This window comes from Protopterus annectens, chromosome 12.part0 (assembly GCF_019279795.1).
Source record: "Protopterus annectens isolate FY-2018-M chromosome 12.part0, PAN1.0, whole genome shotgun sequence".
NCBI lineage: Eukaryota > Metazoa > Chordata > Ceratodontiformes > Protopteridae > Protopterus > Protopterus annectens.
The window spans coordinates 428,307,431-428,329,639 of NC_056746.1; the positions used below are offsets into that span (position 1 = coordinate 428,307,431).

At 37.4% G+C, this 22,209-nt stretch overlaps 1 protein-coding gene across 1 annotated transcript in view; it reads right to left on the minus strand.

Moving 5' to 3' along the window:
* The window catches only part of LOC122816174 (extracellular calcium-sensing receptor-like), a 248,977-nt gene extending 232,680 nt beyond the window's left edge, over positions 1-16,297 (minus strand). Inside the window, exon 1 of the mRNA XM_044088925.1 lies at positions 15,950-16,297. Within this exon, the coding sequence (XP_043944860.1) occupies positions 15,950-16,297 (348 nt within the window). The remainder of the gene's footprint in view (positions 1-15,949) is intronic.
* Positions 16,298-22,209: the final 5,912 nt, after the last annotated feature.

Here is a 22,209-nt window from a genome sequence, read left to right on the forward strand (position 1 = left end):
CATCTGTTTGCTTACAGAGAGGTGCCCCAGGAATCCACAGGTTTTTCACCCTACCCTTTAAGTTGCTGTATGGGCATGGGGTGAGGGACCTCTAGATTTGATTTGTTATGAGTGGGAGGGTCAGTGTAAATCTCACAAGGAATCTGTTGTGGCATATGTCCTAAAACCCAGGGAACCCAGGGAACTCATGGGCTTGCCCCAGGAGAACCTGACAGAAGCCCAACAGCAAGAAAAAGGTTTGGTATGACAGGAATGCTCAAGCTAGAGAATATGCTGTAGGGAAGCATGTTATGGTTCTCATTCCTGTCAAACACAACAAGCTGCAGGCAGCTTGGGAGGGACACTGCAAAGTGGTAAAGCAGGTCAGTGATGCTGGTAGAACTGCTAGACAAGAGCAGCACAGAACATTAAACACCATGTACAACATGATGAAACCTTACCATGATAGGGAAGCCTTGGTGCTAAGTATTTGCAGTACAAGGCAGGAGGAGTCTGAGGGGGATCTATGGCTACAGGGAGCAAGCCTGCCAAATCCCAAATTACTATGGTGGAGCATAGGGTTGCAGGCATATGATAAGACAGTACAGCATTTCACTGGGGACCATGTTCATGTGGGATGATTTTAATACTGCACACCTGTGTAATATGGCGTGCATGCAGCACAAGCATCTGGAATCTCAAAGCAGGGTATGGGGATCTTAGTGTATTCCCAGATAGCTTCACTTGTGTACAGTGCTCTCAATCAATGTTTCTCAAGGGTCACTTGAAGAACAGCTTGAGTGGTACCCACTGTCACAAAAGGAAATATTGTCAGCCCAGCTATCTGGAATCTTGTAAATAATTATATGTCATTTCTGAATATTAATATGATTTATATAGAAGTGTGATGGAGGGAGATACTGCCAGCACAGCTGTCTGGAATTTTGTAAATTATCATATCTCAGTTGTGAATGGCAACACAATTCATATGCTTGTGTTACAAATGTATTAGAACTGTATGTTATGTGTATATCAAACTGCTAGTGCAGAAGTGTGTGTGAAAAGGGTTTGTACAGTACTGAGCTTAGAGATGAGACATCAGTGTACCCTGCTGGATTAGAACAGAAACATATATAAACTATTGTAGCTGTGTAATGTGTATATTTTAACAGTGGGAACTTGCACATAGAAGGTTAACTTGCAAAACTTCAAGAACATTGTTGAAATTGAAATTAAATTGCTTTATAACTGTGCCATTAAAAGTTAGTTTCAATGCAGCAAGGAGACAAGATGTCTAAAACTAGGGGGTCTTCTGCATTGTGTTGTGTTTTATTGTTTTATGTCTTCCAGAAGCTGCAAAGATTTAAGAAGGGTCCTTGTTTATGTGCTTTCACATGGAGATGCTAAATGCTGGTAGTTTCTAACAATGGGGGTTTAGCTTGGGAACTAAAGTCAGGGAACAGAAAGTGATGTCATGCTGCAAGTATCCCAGCAGCAATATTTGAGATATTAATTTAAGAAGTCTCTGAGAGAGAGACTGTGCATTTTGTATTTGTCTTTGACCTGGCAGCATCAGCTGGAAACATCCACTCAGTAACCTGATCATAATTCTTTGTAGTGCATGGAGCATGTACTATTAATTACAGGGGAAGAAAGTTGGTAAGTGATTTGTTGGCTTTCAAAGCTGTAAAACACTTAGCGGACACTGTCAGAAAGACATTGTAATACTTATGTCATGTTTACACTTACCTTTAATGCTTCTCTGCTGTCTAGATTTTCACACAACATCCAGATTATTGTTTCATGCTTTTGGTTTGTTCCTCATAAAATCTGTGGCTTTTCAGAAAAAACACTGAGGACTGAAGTCGCTAAATAATGGCACGCATTTGAGTTTCAGAGCTTGTATCCATCACATTATGCAGGAGAACACATCCTGTTATTCTACCAACTTAGTTTTTTATTTTTTTTTTAAAGGAAGTTAGGGACATGTTAAGGGTATGGACAGTAGGCAGAAACAAATATTTTGCTAGTCATTACAGGCAGATTTTACAGCCAAGCAGTAGACCTGACCTTAACAACATAAGCAAGGGGTGCTAAACAATTGTCAAGGTCAGGTCACTTGCCACTCTGTTGCTTAACTACTTTGTCTTTTTCTGAATATAGGAGCATAATCACCATGCTCCATGCACTACATGTAAGTTATGTATGATTGCTAGTTTGGTACTTGCTGCTGGCAGCATAAATCGTAGCTCCCCGTGTTACTGTTGGTTTATCACCATAAACCATGAACAGCTTTATGCATGGTAATGGTGCTCTGTCAACTTTATGGTGTGCACATCTTGCCTGTTCATCTGTTGGACTGGTGGCTGACATCTTGGTGGCTGACATCTTGCCACATCGGTGTTGCGGTTAAGTTCTGCTCTTCTTGCACATAAGCATAGGTGCAACTGTATGTTTGTTATAATGCTTAGCAGATTTTGCACATTACTATATAAACATGCACTTTTGATGTGTTTTGATTTGACGGAGCCTGCCCAATGATGTCCGACATGAGCATATGCTGCTTTATGATATGTCTGTTCAACCAGCGTGTGCTGAGTGATACTTAATTGCATATAAATATGTGCTTTCAACAATATGTATATACATATGCTATATACATATAGCTAAGCATGGCCATGTTGTATATTGTGAGGACAATGTGGCCGATACATTCCACTCTCAATGTGATCTCAAGATGCCATCAGGATATATCTTACCCATTATGCAATGTTTCACTACTTTGCATGACCATACAATGTTTAAATGTAGGGATTTCCCTACTGTGCCTAACCATGGCTATACTCCCATGTAATGCTTAAATGTGGGAATTCACTTTAAAGCACATATCCCAGTTGGGGTATATCAACATGTTTTACAAGTTTTCCATGTACAGTTACATGGTGTTGCATTACTGATAATGACTTATATGAGGGGGTCTCATTCAGGTGTCAGTCTGCCCACTGAGCAATTGTAGTTTTCCTGTTGTCTTCTTACAACATGCACAGATCGGTGTTGCACATAAATTATCATAAATTATGGTATTGTTTCCCAGATTTTTGCATCAGTCTTCTGTGTGTATGTTCTAGACATAAGGCATGTTGTCAATAAATATACATATTCTACCCCAGTATTTCTCCTGCTTTCCAACTGGTGTTTCAGACAGTTATGTCACTGTACAAGATGGTTTACCATTTTGTGGAAGTACAAACACTCAGTGGTCATATACATTTTCAAAGACTATAGCCATCTATGCCTTGTATAGGTGTCAATGCTGCACATGCCCTTGTTTCAGGTCTGTGTCCCTTATAATTGTGGTACTTATCCATATGTCGCAATACTGTTAGTTTTGGTATTGCATGGCACTACTCATGTATGAGTATCATTGTTCTTGTTCAATAAATATCAGTGATTTACGATTACATTGATCTGTGTGCACGTCATGTCAGTATAGAAATGTCATGCTTCAGCTGATACTGTTCAGTAATGTCTGTATACCTTGGTTGACACCTTTACTGCATTTGGTTGATGCACTTGAGCTACATCTGACTATACCATTCATAGGCCTGTGAATTAAAAGTAGAGCTAGTTATGTTTTGGTCTGTGTGTTTGTGTGCAGACCAGTGCAGGTGCTATATTGACATGTTACATGATGTCTCGTTGCTCTGTTCTGTTACACATCCATTACACATTGTAGTAGTGACAGAGTGTGTAACATAGCATGTGCACACTCTCAATGACAAAACATCATGTGTGTTCTTTCCTCATATGATTATGATGTTGTCTAACCTGTTCCATAACTTTGCTGACTACATTACTACTGACACAGCTGCCTTACACATATGCTGGCCTTATAACTCTAACATATATACAGTAAAATGTGTACTGTGTTAAGGTTGAACATATTGCAGATTGTGACAGCATAACTACAAAGCGTATAATGCTCACAATATAACCCTGTATTATGTGTGCTTGACATGGATGCCAAGATTCACCAGAACAGTGAATTTCTTGGCATCCATATCTCTAACACATCATAAGCAGGTCGTCATCAATGATCCAGTCATAATCCTCTGTGCAACAGATGCATAGCTCCACTCCTAGGAGAATTACAACACAGGTGACTAACATTTAGGTTGTGTTATCAAACTTAATCTTACCTTATAATTGACAGTCTCCAATGAGTAAGCACACTAAAGCCTGCAAGATTAAATTTAATCAAGAGGTCAACAAATGGCTGTAAAAAAAAGTAAAACTTAGGAGATATACTTGAGTACTGCATTATGGGAAGTTTATATACACATTTACATTTACTTATGTTATCTGGATGCACTAAAGTCCATTAATAATGAAGGTAAAACCACAGCAACTATTATAAGCACATGGAAGACAGACATTTCTCTCATCACTGCTCCTCCATTCTATACATTCGCTCAATGCACATTGCACGATTCCATCCAGTCTCCTCGGCACCTGTGAGACTGTAGACAAAGAGTTGAAAATTTTACACAACAGAAAAGTCTGTTTCTTATGTAGCTATAAAGCATGCAATGAAAACTGACATCAGTTCATAATAAAATATTGTCATAATATACACTTTACAGATTAAAGCACAGTAAAACAAGTCTGAGGACAATTACAACATATAAGTATTTATATATGACAGTACAGAATTATCATGAACACTAGGATAACTCACAACAACCTAGAGGAAGCTAGTTTCAAACATATAACAGGAACTTCTGTCTACACCAGAGTCCAGCACCCTACCTGCCTTCTACATGCCCAATACTATAGGACAGTGTGTTCCTGTAAGGCAAAAATGTCTGAGCTTTGACTACACACACACCATAATATAATGTCATAGGTAATTATCTGAACTCGGAAAATGTTCATTGCAGAATGCATGACAGGTACAATGTGGCAAATTCCTGCTGTATAATATGAAAAATAATGCGGTCACCATTATGTTCAGTGGACTATATAAGAAAAACAAAGTTAATGGTGTATGGACATCATTAAGTAGGTGCTTCCATATACAAAGGTATCATATAACCCACATTGATGTATGAAAAGTACAAAAACTGTAACATAAGTAACAGCACAGATAATTAAATAAAATACATTTGCAGACAAAGGTTCATAGTTCATAGGTTCATAGGTTGGTACTAGGCTATCAGCCCTAGGGCCTATACAAGCCTAGCCATAACAATTCCCTGGATATTTCTTCCTGCAATATTTACTTCCCAGGACCCCTGTCTATGAGGGCGACTGATTATATACATGTATAGAAACATGTATACAAGTTACTGCACAAGTATATATATATATATATATATATATATATATATATATATATATACATAGAGCTGTAAATATGTATGTAAGTGTCTGCAGTATATATCTATAGCTGTCTATATCTCTATATATCTATATGTCTTGTTTTATATATATATATATATATATATATATATATATATATATATATATATATTTGTATAAATTGCACATATACATTGTTTCCCAAAAAAGGTAACAGGCATATACATGTGACATGTGTGCTAGATTCTTGTGAGATAGCCTATGATGCATAAATATTTCAAACACTATACAATCACTTTAGGTTTCAAGGTCTTGAGGACACTGATAAAATGCTTGGTCAACCTCAGCGTGCACGGAGCATGTGTTGCAACACAAAGATTTATACCTGTATAAATTTATAACATAAAAGGGGCATTACATAAACAAAAGGACTGATGTAGGAATAGAACCCATACACAAACAGTACGAGTGGCTGTATTTAGAGTGCAACCCCTTCAGCTATACTGCATTTTCAGGATCCCATATGCACACTTGCTGTAAGGCAAGTGTAATTACATAACTCGTTCATATAAAATGCCCTTCCCCTGCATTGCCCACATTTCCCTAATTCAGATGGAAGGTATTGTATGTTTGCAGTCATTAACACACATTTAGCACTGGTTATTTAGTAAAGTGTTTGTATAACTGATAGAAATGAAGATCAGTGATATTCTTGTAACTAAACTGAATAACATGGAATATTCTCTGAGTATTGCGTATGAGGTAGAAATGCATAGTCATCCATGATCTACTCGCTATAGGCATTAATGCACACTGACAATAAAACATGTACACATTTTGATTAATAATGCAGCACCCAACCATACAGTAGTATTATAATAGTTGAATTAATGCAAATAAATCAATGAATATGCCAGTCAGAAAAATGCTTTTGTGAGTTTGAGCCCACAGTCACTCAGCTTCACATAATACTGGCATACTGATTAACCAGTTGAGCTACTCAACAATAAAACATTTTTCAGGCTCTAGTAGGTACTTTAAGTGCATAGCAGTATATATAAGCATCACACGCATACAGTCATGAATGAGGAAATATATGTTGCTATACATTCCTGTGCACCTGCAATTAAAGTCTTGCTTGTCTATAGATAACTTTGGAATGTGCCGACATATGGCCATTAACAGTGTAATAATCATATTTTGCATTACAACAACCTTAATGATGATGACAGAAAAGAAATAGCATATCACTATAAATACAGTCTGACCATTAAACATCTGTGGGCTCTCCATTCCACTACCCCTGTACACGTCATTACATCTGATTGAATGTACCATGAATACTTAGGAATCACAAGTCAGTACTGTGCAATATCTGTTCAGTATCTGATAATAGCATATCACTATAAATACAGTCTAACCATTAAAAATCTGTGGGCTCTCCATTCCACTACCCCTGCAGACATCATTACATCTGACTGAATGTACCATGAATACTTAGGAATCACAAATCAGTACCGTGCAATATCTGTTCAGTATCTGTTAATAGCATATCACTATAAATACAGTCTGACCATTAAACATCTGTGGGCTCTCCATTCCACTACCCCTGTACACGTCATTACATCTGATTGAATGTACCATGAATACTTAGGAATCACAAGTCAGTACTGTGCAATATCTGTTCAGTATCTGATAATAGCATATCACTACAAATACAGTCTAACCATTAAAAATCTGTGGGCTCTCCATTCCACTACCCCTGCAGACATCATTACATCTGACTGAATGTACCATGAATACTTAGGAATCACAAATCAGTACCATGCAATATCTGTTCAGTATCTGTTAATAGCATATCACTATAAATACAGTCTGACCATTAAAAATCTGTGGGCTCTCCATTCCACTACCCCTGCAGACATCATTACATCTGACTGAGTGTACCATGAATACTTAGGAATCACAAATCAGTACTGTGCAATATCTGTTCAGTATCTGATAACTGTATGTAATAGATGTTAGGGTGTGGAATATAGCACTTACTGGAGGCTTTCTGGGGCTGTTGATGAACCTCAGCAATCCTTTCCAGCAGTTGCACCTCATCCCTATGGTGAATATGGCTGTAGCGGTGGCAGATCTGCATGCCAGATCTAAAGATCCTGGCCCATCCTCTGGTGTGCCACATCTTCTTGTCATGTTGTACATACACTGCCAGCACTGCATGGTCTCCTTGTCTGTTCATTTTTGAGCTCAGATGTGCTGCAGTCTCCTTTTGGTTGATATCTCAATGGAAGGAGTAGAAAAGTTGAAGAAAAATGCCTTCTGAAAATTGCTCACTGTGATACTACTCAGTTTGCAGGTGGCAAGGGAATGATCTGAAAATTAATCATTATTGTCTTCTAAAACAGGTGCGAATAGGGTGGTAGCAGTCTGCTGGTGGGTGTAATACCCCAGCACTGGCCCAGTAATCAAGGAGTCTCAATTCTCACCACTGGCAACAGTGGGGGATGTACACAGTAGGAAGATGACAAGTACACACACAGTAACGTACAATTTCCCTTAACAGCACACAGAGACCATAGTCAGTCTGGGGCTGGTTTCTCCCTCTTTCTCCAGATCCCCAGTAAGACTCTCCATTAGCAAAACTATAGAGTTGAATCCTTAGCCAGGTTTCCAAGCCAAGTCCTCCAACATTCTCTCTGTCCAACCAGTGCTTCGTGTCCCTGCCAAAGTAGCTGACACACACTCTTTTGGAGATTTGTTACACAAACACACACACACACGCACACACGCACACACGCACACACGCACGCACACACACACACACACACACACACGTACACACACACACACACACACACACACACACACACACACACACACACACACACACACACACACACACACGGGAAAGTCTGGCACAGGTTTACTAGCTATGTCCCTTTCTGCCCAGACTATAAGGTTGTTATCACTGCCACCAGAATCCCTTATCAGCTATTTTAAAGTCCTTAACAAAGGGTGTCCAGTCTTACTGTGTAATGTTACTATTAATCCAAATGGTAGTCTCTTCAAGAGCAAGGCTATTAGGAGAGGCCCACAGTGTCACCAAATAAATATGCAAGTACTCTAAGAACTTAAATATCTCTAAACAGACCAGCCACAATTGTAAAGTTTAAATATATTTGATAGTAAATAATAAAAGAGCAAGACAATACTAAATATGTCTGTACAGTGATATCAGAGTTCACAATCACAGGAAATATTTAAATCAACATTGCAGGACAGTCTCAAATAAATACAGAAACATCTAAGCTATACTTCACTATATTCCTAACTGAACCTAAGAGAAATTACTGTACCCTAGTTAACTTACAGCAAGGCAAGACATTTATAGCCTGCAAACAATAGCCACTTCCCAAATAGACCTCTGTTATTTAGTCATACGACTGAATCTTCCTCCCCCTTGTGGTGTGCTATAGGTGTGTACATCAGACTGTGATTTTGGCAGTCAAACACAGTAACATTTTAATTTCCTATTCCAGTTTTTCAGTGTGCTACCTGTTTTGATAGATTTGCATTACAGTACATATGGTTATGTCATGGTTGACGCAGATTTCTGTGTGTATCTCTACTACTTGCTATTTTCGTATTGCACATGACTGTGTTGTTCATGTCACTTGCACATAGACATCATACATCCCATCATGTGTGCAAAATGCACGTGTCAGATATGTGCCCCTTGCTGCATGCATCTTGCAGCATCCTTTATGCCCACATTTTCAGTCTGTATTGTGTAGGAGAAACATCCACATAAGATGGTTTTACTTACTTATGCATGTCTTTTGTATGTGACATCATTTTCAAACAAGTTTTTCCTTAGGAATAGGGTCATAATGTGACCATTTCCCATCCTTCTTATTGCTTTTGGCTATGTGTTATACATCTTCATGTTATGTATATATATGTTTATGTGCACATTTGTGCACTGTGGCTTTATTGGTCTGTAGGTGTACTGTGATGGTAGGACAATTCTGCCACCATGACAGACTGTCACACACGAGTGATTCATATCCACACACTGCTGTGTCCATTGGGAAGTTTCCGCCAGTGTGGGATCTTCACTGGTGTTTTGTGTATTTTCCTGACATACTTTCTATGCATCCTGTATATCACTCAATGAACAGGATTGCTTATGCTCCATTTGTCATGTTTATTTAACATTTTCTAGTGTATCTGTATCACCATGTACTTTCTGTATGGCAACTTAACATTGCATGCTATTGTTTGAGGTATGCATGCTGATCATTCCAGATGTTCCACGTGTATGATATGCTATTATGACACATATCTTTGCTGCATAACTGAATACCATCTGTGTTGCCCCTCTTGTGTAATGCCTCCCGTGACAATTACTTTCCAGTTCTCCCGTCCAACTGTGTGCTTGAGTTCCCCCACACACATGCCCTGCACCCTTTTATTAGCTTAATCCAAGTGGACCATGAACCAAAATGCTGAAATAACTTTAATGAGCAAACACAAATCCAAAACAGAAAGAGCTATTTGTTTTGGATTTGTGTTTGCTTATAAAACTTATTTCAGCACTTTGGTTCATGGTTCCAGTGACTTTTTTGGATTAAGTTTTGCCTTTTTGTGAAGAGTCACTGGATTTGCTTGAGTTGCTAGCTTTTTTATACTTTGGACCCTTTTGTTAGCTACAGTTAGTACTGGCGATGTGGCCATGTATGCCACTTAACTATAATACATATTTTTTATGTTATTCTTTGAGGATTATAATGGATTCCACAATTATATATGTAGTACTATATAATATTTCCTTTGCATTTTACTGCGGACATTCATTGTGTAATGCGGATATTGCTTGTATAATGCAGACATTGCTTGTGTAATGTGGACATTGTGTAATGCAGACATTGATTGTGTAATGTGGACATTGCTTGTGTAATGCGGACATTGATTGTGTAATGCAGACATTGCTTGTGTAATGCAGACATTGTGTAATGCAGACATTGCTTGTGTAATGCAGACATTGCTTGTGTAATGCGGTTATTGCTGATGCTCCTTTATATTCTGTCAGTCCTTTACCACACGTTAAGGACAAGTATGTTTGGTTTTGTGTATCTGTCATACACATGCCTTCATAACAGGACCATATTGACTTATGGACATTTGTTCTTCAGCATGCAGTTTCAGGTTATGATTGTCCTTGTACTGACTTTACTGATTTCCTGTTGTGGATGCCTTATGCTGAGATGCACTTTTCAGACTGAGGTACATTTGCATATTACCTGCTGTCCTGCAAATCTTGCTCTGAATTCAGAGTACTCCACCAAGTTCCATGAATCTTTTGGAATCTGTCACTTTGATCAAGTGATTCTAGATGATTAAAGGAACTCAGTTTTGTAAGCAAAAAAAAAATTGCTTATTTGCAATTTAATATTTGAGCAACTGGAAACTGTATTGCAATTTAAAAAGTTGAAACAATTTATAGTAAAAGATCTTGACAAGTACACACACACACACACACACACACACACACACACACACACACACACACACACACACACACACAAGAATTTTTTTTAAGTAAAACATGAGCACCTAGTGCTCTGTGTAGGTAGGGTATAAACTGTAGCAACGTTTTGCTACATTTGTAACAAGCAGTTTGCTATAGTTTATAAGAAGATTTTTTAAGCAGTTTGCTACTTCTTTAAGAAGAAATAATTATTATTTTTCAATAAAATGGAGGATGGTCAGATGCAGAGCACAGAAATGGGACCTGAATGGCTAGGCAGGAGGGAGGGGGGCATGTTGTGCATCCTGCCAGAAAAAGAAACTTACTTTTTTTTATTTGCTTTTCAATGGAATTGTGGGGTTGGTAGTGTGGATCTGTAATAAACTTTTGTAATATGCTTTTGCTGAGGGGGTGGGGCACATATTCATGGTACTGGCACAAGGCACTGGTTGACCCAGCTATGTTTTTCATTTCTTAGACATTGCTTTGAATCTTTCTGTTATTGCATTGGAGACATACATAAGGGGCACAAAAGATGGTGCAGAAAGTTAAACAAATAACACAGTCTGATTATTACTGTTGGGCAACAGTGGACATTAGGCTGCTTTATATATCTATTAAACAAACTAAGTGCATGACTACAGTAGGGACATTCTTAAATGATGGCCTTCCCATACTAGTTTCATCTTAAATGTATTATATTATTATTTGACTCATAATTATTTTGAGTTTAATGGCAAGTTTCACTTGGAATAGATGGGAATTGTGATGGGAGCACAGTTTGCTCCTATTTATGCAAATCTTTATATAGGTGATTTTCAGAAAAAGTGCATCTATGCTTCTGCATTGTTTTCATCAGGTAGTCTATTTTGGATGCTATATCAGCCCAACACAATGTAAAATATTTTAAAGCCTAGCAGAATTATGATGAAGCCCTGTCATCTACAGATTCTGTGCAATCAACATGAATAACAGTTTTGGATGTTAAATTAGATGGAGAAAAACAATGAAACATACAGCATTTCAGCATATTAGGCAACTGTAGCTGATACTTTTTTTATTAGTAGATAGTATGCATCCTCATCTCTTACATGCATTACTTTACTCAGAGTTTCTTATGGCTGAAATAAATAACAACCAGACAAGTAGATTATCTGCATAAGGAAAATGTATATGAGTAATTAATATTGAGAAGATATAATTACAATTTGTCAAAAAAGGGTATGAAAAAGATAGACAACATTTTGACAATAGGACCTTCCAATGTTCAGCTGGTCAGGGAATGTCTGATATGTTGTATATATTTATCATTTGTAGTGAATTTTCAAAGTCAGTGAAACACATTCTAAAAAAACTAACACACACATTTTATTACAGGATTGCCAGCCATTTTGTTCTCAAATTTATTTTTTTCCTTATAAAAGATGTTAAAATGTAAAATACCACCTGTAAGATCAACGGTGGATCACTACCAATAAAATAAGACAAAAATCAACCAAAATAGTGTACAAATGGCTAAAGTAAAATCACAGCATTTATTAAAAGTAAGTAAGTGCTTTCTCGACCACATGGGTTGCTTCATCAGACCACTACAAAGCATATAAAACAGCAGCACCTTAATTTACACATCACTTCTTCCTCTTTCGGCTTTTTCCCGGTTAGGGGTCGCCACAGCGGATCAGCTGTCCGTTCATGATTGGCAGTGGAATTTTCATGGTGTCACGTTGCCAGCCCAGCACCCAACCTTCCACAGAAGGCACACACATGCACACACTCATGGCTAGGGCCAATTTAGAGTGTCTGATCCACCTATAGCATGTCTTTGGGATGTGGGAGGAAACCGGAGCACCCAGAGAAAACCCATGCGACCACAGGGAGGACATGCAGACTCCACACAGAAGGCACCCCAGCTGAGGATCGAACCGGAGAACTCTTGCTGTGAGGTGGCAATGCTAACCACTACACCACCATGGCCACCTTTGATTTACACATCACTAAATAGTGCAATCAATTAAAACTAATGCAACCTGCAAAAAAATGAGGGTATGACTTACATACTCCTAGTAATTCACAACGGCTCTATACAGCATACAGAAAGGAGACTAGTGTAACATATCACTACGCTGGGCCAAGCCTTAAAGGTACAGATACAATAATACTCAAAATCATATGAAGCATCAGCATATTAAATGTTGACATTACAGCCACCTCACAACCCCCCTTAATTTTAAAATTGGTTTAATGGGCACCATTCCCTTCAAACCTAAACCCCTATCTGCCCTAAACTGCACATTGGATTTTGAAATCCCAATCCTGCAGTTGTTCTATTTCATTTCTCCTTGGGAATAAAACATTTGGCTTTATAATCATCTGCACTTTTAAGAAGATTGGATTGTGAAGGCCAGTGTAAGAACTTAGCGAGGGTGGTTGCCAAGCTTCTTTGCTAATGCTTAACCACAAATGGCAATTCATAAAGGCATCTCCAAACATCTCTCTCATGATAATTAAATAGGGAATTTAGCAAACTGTGCTAATCTGAGTGAGAAATTGCCTCTAGTAGTCTGACATTATGGTGACATCAACTTGAAGCACTTTGTTCAGCCAATAAATCATTTTATTAAAAAAGTGAAACATTTCTCTGATTGGCATATCTTGCCATGATTACATAGTACAGTTATAGCGACACTTCCACCTGAACCTCATGACAATACAGCCCAACAATTGTAAATTACTACCAGTGTTTCTGTATGTGTATGTATGTATGTGTATAAAATTCTCTCTTTTTGTATTGTATATATTTATATATATATATATATATATATATATATATATATATATATATATATATATATATATATATATATATGCATGTATAGATAGTTATAGAAAAATAAATAAATAAATATATATATATATATATATATATATATGTGTGTGTGTGTGTGTGTGTGTGTGTGTGTGTGTGTGTATATGATTTTTATGTGCATATACAATGTATAAAATATATACCCATATATACATCAGTAAAGTCCCATGCTATGAATGAGCAAGCACTCTTTGAACTCTTTCACCTTAACAGAAATAGTGCTAAACACCCGCTCCAAACACCAAAATCTATGGAACCAGATCAACACCACCAGATGTCATAATATGCACCTAACTCAATGTATTCCCTATTTCTAGAATAGACTGTTTTACATATAAAGCAGAGCACTTTCCTAGTAACTTTTAAAACCTGTCTGGATGCCTGGAAAGCTGATTACAAATTTTTATCTGGGGTGCATGGGTAAAATCTACTTAATGGAAGACACTGCCAGCCTACTACCAGTACCGGATGATGTGGCTGAGTTTCATGATGGTCTCCTTGGCCATAAGCTTAGTAAAAACCTATGAAATGGTGACTCTATATTCCAGATACACCTGAGATGGATGGCATTGTGGACAGAATGATGGCAGCTGGATGTAATGTAAAACAAAGTTCAAAATTATGCACTCTGGAAGAAGGATCCCATGAAAGCTATAAGATATACATTCTTATAGGAATGACCTTAAGCAGGACAGAAAAATATTTGGGTATATGCATTTTGAACAGAGGTACTTCTGCATAGCATTCAGTTTTGGTGGAGTAGCCTTAACTGGGATGGAGGAAGGATTTGGGAAAGGAAATAACTACACCTAAGAGTACTGTGTACAGTCCTGGAAGCTATAAAACATGACTTAGGTTAGTAGAAAGCATGCATCACAGGATTACCAATATGGTGAAGAGTACGAGGTCTGGGGTATAATCAGGAATTTTAAAAACTGGGCACTGATACACTGATGCAGAAAAGAGAAGAGAAACAGAGATGATTAGGACAAAATTGCATGCTTTATAGACAAGCAGAAGGAGTAGAGCTGAAGGATAGAACTGGAGCAATGAGCAAGAAATGCATGGGTGACAGCTTGGTGAGGGATGTTTTAAGTTGGACTTGAATAAATATTATTTCTCAGAATGGCTGGTGGGGTTCTAGATTGCATTCTTTACAGCATCATACATCAGATGGGTTCAGAGCCGCTTGGGATGTTGTAAGGTCAGTTTGTGATGAGGACATATGAGGTGTAGCTGCAGAGGGGCTAGCTATAATAGTAAGAACTGACTCAAAAGAGCACTGGCCTTTTCTCAGCACCTTCACGTTTCTGTTCTTAAAGTCAGGACAAGTACTGATGGCTTATGCCTTCAGCAGAGATTACCTTGGATTCTCGCTTTCGCTGCCTCTCATGATAATTTGTTGCAGTATTATTGTAAGGTGGCGATCAGGTTCCTCTATCATGGCAGTAGTTGTAAGATTATTTATGGTAAGTTATTGCAGTGCATTCAGTGCTCTTTATAAATATAGTTGTGCATCTATCAATCAAACTATCTCACTGTATATATAATACACACACACTAGCCCTTACTTCATGAAAAACTGTGAAAACACATTTGAAGTGTATCTTATTATTTTATTAAATTAGGAGCACATTATCGTATTAATGTGAACTAAGACATGCAAAAATGAATAGGTTTTCCCTAAAGGCAGAGTACTTTTCCTGTAAAAAAAAAAAACAGTTAATCTAATGACACTGTCATGATATAGCTATCACAGCTTATTACCACACTAGTAATAAGTGGGGAATTAGCTAAGGTTGCAGAAGTTATATACAGTACAGATAGTTTATCTGCATAGAGATCTCTGTAATAAATAACAAAAAGCAGACACTTTCACAAGCTATTTGTGAAACGTAAACTAAAGATGACAAAATAAAAATTTTGGCCAAAATATTCACTGCTTATTAAGATCATAAATACTCTTTGCTCAAGTATATAGCCCTAAGATGGGTAACTGATGGCCCATTATCATCAGATACTGTCCTTCTTTTTCAACAGTGGACCTTAAAAAAGCTTCTTATTCTTGAATTCCTCTTTGTGTCATGCTTAGGTTTTCTGCATTTGTGTAATGTTTATCAAGCAAGCTGTTATTGTGAAAGTGCTACATAAGGCAAATCCTTTCTGTTTCCATTTTCTGCACTTACATACCTGCCCATGTTACCTACCTGTGGATACTTGTATACTCCAAGCAGCCGTGCCATGGGCACTGAGGAAGCTGATGGTGAATCTCCAATGATAGCTGGTAGCAGTGAGCTTAACCCACATCGATAATTTGCAACAGGTTCACCCAGACCAGTTAACAAAGACATTGTTCCCATTATAGCTCTAACTTCTGAGTAGCAGGAGTCATAAATCTTGAATCCCAGAGTGACATTTGGCAACAAATCAGGAATGTCATTAATTTCTCTGGTAGCAAAAGCAATGGCATGGACAAATCGGTAGTATCTGAGGTTAAAGCTGTTTGTAGAAAATTTGAATAAATATAAGCACATTAAAGAGATTTTATTCTTCATTGTTTAATTTTATTGAGAAATCCCAGGCTTTGAAATAGCTAGACAAGGATATCTGCTAAGTAGCAAACTGTTAAAATAAAGAACTTTTACTAAACAAAAATAAGCATATTAAAATATCACATTTGTCTCTCATTTTTGTTCGAAGGGCTAATGCTATGAGCCACTAATGAGCTTCCTCCTGCATTCCAGGGTTGGAGTTTCCCAGTCTCCAGTTGCACATGGCATGACTGAAATAGTCATTTAAATAGACAATAATCTCATTACCTCTGATGAAAAAATATTTGTACTTAGGGGTTGCCTACTTAAACAAATGAATGCAATAAAATAGCACTGAGAAAATGGCCAATGGCCAAGTCATTATCTATACAACAGCACCATGGTGACTGAGTGTTAAAGGATTCTCCCGCCCAACTCCAGGGCATGGGGAGCATTCCAAATATCTGATAAGTAGCAGTGTAGAGTCTACATGCCCTCCATGTGCAAGGCAGTGCACTGAGTTTGCAAGCATTCAGAGAATGGTTGCAACTTTGCAAAGTGTCTCACTGAGGATGCAAATTATTTGGGAGTTCAGGGATTTGTGCCTGCATGGGTTTTTTCTGGGTAGTTAAGTTTCATTCCGCTTACCAAAAGATGCTTTATGGCTGGTGTATTAGATCATTCATATATACTGAATTTACTTAGCAGCTGTGAATTTGGTCATGGTTAAAATGCATCTGTTAATAGCCATTTCAGTTATAGGGCTAACAAATGATAAACATAGTAATATAGCGTGCTTTCAAATAAATAAACAACTGATTGTTTTAGCAGTTTTGCAAGCTATGTGGCTGAGACAACTTTTAGAAGAATATATATAAGATTGCCTAATAGTTGAATGCAGACATTTAGAAATATGACTGATATGAGTGCACACTCATGCATGCACATGTGCACACCCACACACACACCCACACACACACACACACACACACACACACACACACACACACACACACAAAGATAAATCAGTATAATGTGTAATGTACTGCTTTCACCATAACCTTATGTGGTCAGTATACCATTAAAACTGTTAGGGTTAGACTCAGGGACAAAAGTAAAAGTAATGGCGCTACAAAGGTCCAAAATTAGAGACAGACTTGAAATACTGCTCTTAGCCATTTAGAAAGTTGCAAGAATAACCTGTTTTGCATTAGTATACATTTTCTGAAGGATATGAAATCTGAAACTCAGATGTCTGTCATTACTGAGTGACTGCAGTCCTCAATGATTTGCCAGAAGACCACGGATTTTATGAGGAGCAGAACAAAAATATGTGGGAAAAATCTGAATATTTTCTGAAATTCTGAACAATTGAGAGAGATGGTTTTTAAACTGTTTTCTACTTTATGGTTTTTAGTACTTAACTTGGTAATCCCTGTCTAAAAATTAAAAATGTTATAAACTCAGTGCTTGGTTTGCATATAATTTGATATCTTATATGCATTATAAACTAAGAACAATGTTAGCCCATCCTTTGGAATCATAAACATAGCCATGTTTAGGTATAACATTAAAAATCAAATCCTGTTTCTGTTGTGAATTCAAGGACTGCAAATATATGCACAGAACTGTGGAAATTTAAATGTGGTTATGGGAAAATACATTCTAAGTTTGAAACTGCTGCATCTTGTAGAATTTCCTTTTGTCAGACATACAGCGATCTCAGAGTATAAGTAGCAGTGTGGGGATGTAGCAAGGCTTGCCCTCCTGCAAAAAATACTTTTAATGTGTAACAGTGACTTTTTCAGTGAACTTTTATATGTAGTGAATCACACTCATTTTTCTCAGTTTCAGGAACTGCACCAAGTCTCAGGCTCTCAGAGGGGCACTGGAAAACTTGCACTGCTCTTCATAGCGCAAAAGTATTTTACATACCAATGCAAAATTCATCTGATTTTAGAAAAGCCCTTCCATTATAAGGTCATTAGCAGGAATCTAATACTCAAAAACGAGTCTCAGCTTTTCATTCCTCTTTGTAACCAGTGACATATCATACATCTTTCCACATCTGCAGTCTATTGTCTTTTTCTAATATCTCCAAATGGTTAAGATTTTTAATACTAGGGCAAGGATAGCCCCAATTCCTAAGTCAGTGTAATATTAAAGTTCTTGGGATTAGTAGTGTTGCAGTTATTGATGTTTGCCAAGAGTGCTCTTCTCTGCACCATCAATGTACCCAGTATTGCCTCAATCTGCAGATCAGATGGAATTGCATTTACTCTGTATCTTATTTAAGTATAATTAAACATTATTTTTTATTAATAAAAAAGAGTTGACTAGTGTGTTGGCGGGTATTATGTTAGATACGAGCAGTGACCTGCTCCTAGGATAAGCGCAATACTTTATATACAACTATCCCTTCGGAAGTGATGGCAACGTATAACAAACTGATCTGATGTTCCGCAATGATATAATACCACCATTGGGATATATAAATATAACTTCCACCAAAGCACTACACGGATAAACCTCTTCAGGTGATTCACAGCAAATAATAAAACTTGACAGTGCACAACCAATATTTTCAAGGCAAATAATCCACAGTGTCTCTCGCAGTATAATCCAAATAATATGAAGCCACAATTTCTATTCCTTTAACATTAGATTAAAAATGTTAAATTGGGATATATATAACTTCAGGATTTAAAAACCATGATGTCATTTCCTGTCCCAATTTAAAATACTTCGTAACTATTCAGTATAATATTGTTACGAATTATCACATTTCAAAATAGCTTTAAATCAATCTTCGTTTCAGCTTTTATAAGTCACAAATACATAGCTAACACTATGGCAATACATTAAATGCATCATTTAAAATGCATGAACAACAAATATCTGAATAGTACTATTTAATGTTATATCCCGTTATTGTTGCCATGATGCTTGAATAAGCTATTAGATCAAAAAATCATTTCATCAAATACGTTAGCATCCAAATGTGATTAGTAGCTCCAGTTTATCAAGAATACATAAAAAATACATGTTTTAAAAATAAAAATAAAAATAAGAATAATAATATTAAGCAAAAATTGTTATTTAAAATGTATTTATGGTATGCTATTCATAGTATGAGTACACGCTCTGTCTTAAAACCCTTTGTGCAGTAAGAAATTTATATTTCCGTAAACAATATTGCATTGGTCAGATAAGCGCTTTCACTCAGTAGATCTGATGAAGCTCTAAAAGTTTGTGTGGATTTATATACAGAGACCGTGCTTTGTTCCTTTTCTCTTTTTTATGGTATTATTTTTTATTAGCCATGTTCCCTACTACTATTGGGACTATCTTTGTGCCTTTACTCTACATTCTTCTAGTTTCTGCTTGGATGTCCTGGTGTTTTATAACTTAACGATTCTCAGTACACAGTCACTGTAATAGCTAGGTGTACCCATTTCAATGATTGTTACTTTTGTCCTTTTTTCAACTAAATTATCTAGTTTTCTTGCTTCTCCTTTCTTAACTGTTGGTATTCGGTGATCTCATCTGATCAGACCATCTTCATTTTCAGTAATTTTTTTGTGGATTGTGTTTACAATGCTTCTCCGTTACCTAGATGTTGTAGTGTTTACACGATTCCTAATGCAACAGTCTTGACACATTACTGTGCCTTCAGTATACAGATCCTCAGCATTATTATATCACACTCAGCAACAAGATGTGCAACTGTTTCTAGTTGTAAACAAGAGAACATTTCCTTTAGACTTGTAAACAATATGTACATGGTGCGCTGTCGAGCTGCCATTATTATCTTTGCATCTTTTGGTTTAGTATCGACTCTCCTTAGCCATTCATGTGTCAGATCTTGATCAACGTACGGTTGTTACAGTAACTCTTGATACACGCCACTATAATTGTGGGCTTTCCAGTTTTCTTTCCTTTTCTTCTGCTCATGGTCTTTATATATTTTCTTGTATTTTTGGCACATATTGTTGCCAGCCGATTTCTGGTTTGATTTTCATTCCCACTCCTTTCTGAAATGCCCCTGCTAACTGGGGTAATGTAGTCATCGTAGACTTGTTTTCTACATAGTTTAGAGCTTTTGCTTTGTTTGGGTCTGATGATGTCAACACAAACGTATGCAGTCCGGTGACTACAGACCTATGCATACAGTGAGTTTCAAGGAGGCCCGTACCAACTTCTGACCCAGGGATGCAGTGATTTTCAAGGAGGCCCATACCATCTTCTGACCCAGAGATGTATAACCTTGCTATGCACTCACTGTTTTTGTGTATATCATTCGATAATCGTGAAACAGTTTTCTTGTTCAACTGTGCCAATGTTTTTTAGAGGTCAGAATATCACACACAATTCTTAAGTTACAATAGTAACAGCAACTTGATTTATAGTTTGAACTTTATTCCTAGATGTCAAGGTAGTTTTCAGTATTATCTTTAATCTTCTAAAATATTCCTTACTTAGCTTTGTTCTCACTTTTTCATGTTTTGTTGCTGAGCATTCGTTTACTCCTAGATATTTATTCACCACCTCTTGTTGGACTTCATTTATATCTGATTCTTCTCCCAGGTTGATATTTGTTTGCTGTCTCGGTTAAGTTTTAACCATTTGTAGTTATGCTTTCAGCTGTTTATCTGATGAGCTATACAGTTTTAAATTACCCACAATAGTAGATGAGATTCAGTGGGCAAAGTTGGTTATTAAGTAAACAGCTTAAAGGATTTTCTTGTGTATGTAAATAGTAATAACAAAGAAAACAGTATATATGCTTTGAAACCAGTAAATGTTTCACTTCCAGTATCTTCATGATGTTTTTCTCACTGAACATATGCAGAGCGCTTGTATATCTTAATAGCCCTGACATTAAAATAACAAAACATTGATACTGAGGCTGGGATTTATTGACAATCATTGCATACCTGTGCATCTACAAATGGCATGAAACATTTAGAACAGTGTAGTCCAAAGCTAATCAGAGGTGTATGAGAGCAAGTATAGCGTTGACATAGCAATGAAAGGGCTGTATATTAAAACAAGAGCTGCTGAATTATGGGGGTGTGCAGCACTAAGCTGGCACAGTGGACAGGTAATGCACGTGTCGAACATGGTGGGCGTCACTACCAAGACAGGTTTGTATGGCACAGTTCATGAGTTTCCACATGTGTAATGAAATGCCAATGAACTGTCACTCTAGCAAGCCTACAGTAGGTTGGCACAGCAAAGTGCCAACCTAGTTCATCACTGAAATGGGGAGGAAATGGTGAAAGGGGAATATAGCAAGCAGAGGAAAAAACACAAGAGTGACTATAAGATATAACAGGGTAGAGAGGGGCACAAAGGAAGGGCAATCTTTTTTGTGGGATAGGGAAACCCATTTTCAGTCTTTCTTGTGGGATAGGGAAACCCATTTTCAGTCTTTCTTGTGGGATAGTGAAACCCATTTTCAGTCTGTAAAGAAGAAAAAGAATTTAACCCCCATCCATCCATCCTCAACCCCTTTTCTCATTTTTACACATGGGGTCAGGCTGTCACTTCAACAGTTACAATCATCTAGAGCCAAAGATTGCATTGCCAGGTGGCTAACTCTGCCGCGGTAGTTCATCTGTACCACACACTCGCACACACACTCACACCTAGGGCCAATTTAGAGTGTCCAATCCACCTGCTGCATGTCTTTGGAATGTGGGAGGAAACCAAAGCACCTGGAAGAAACCCACGTGAACAGAGGGAGGGCATGCATAATCCACACAGAAGGCACCCCAGCCGAGAATCAAACCGGAGTACCTCTTGCTGTGAGGCAACAATGCTAACTGTTGCAATATTAAATGTTTTGAACAACAGGTTCTAAATTAATTATAGTATATCACAATTCCATTTTAAAAGAATATACACACAATTTAAAGTTAGAAGAAAGAGAA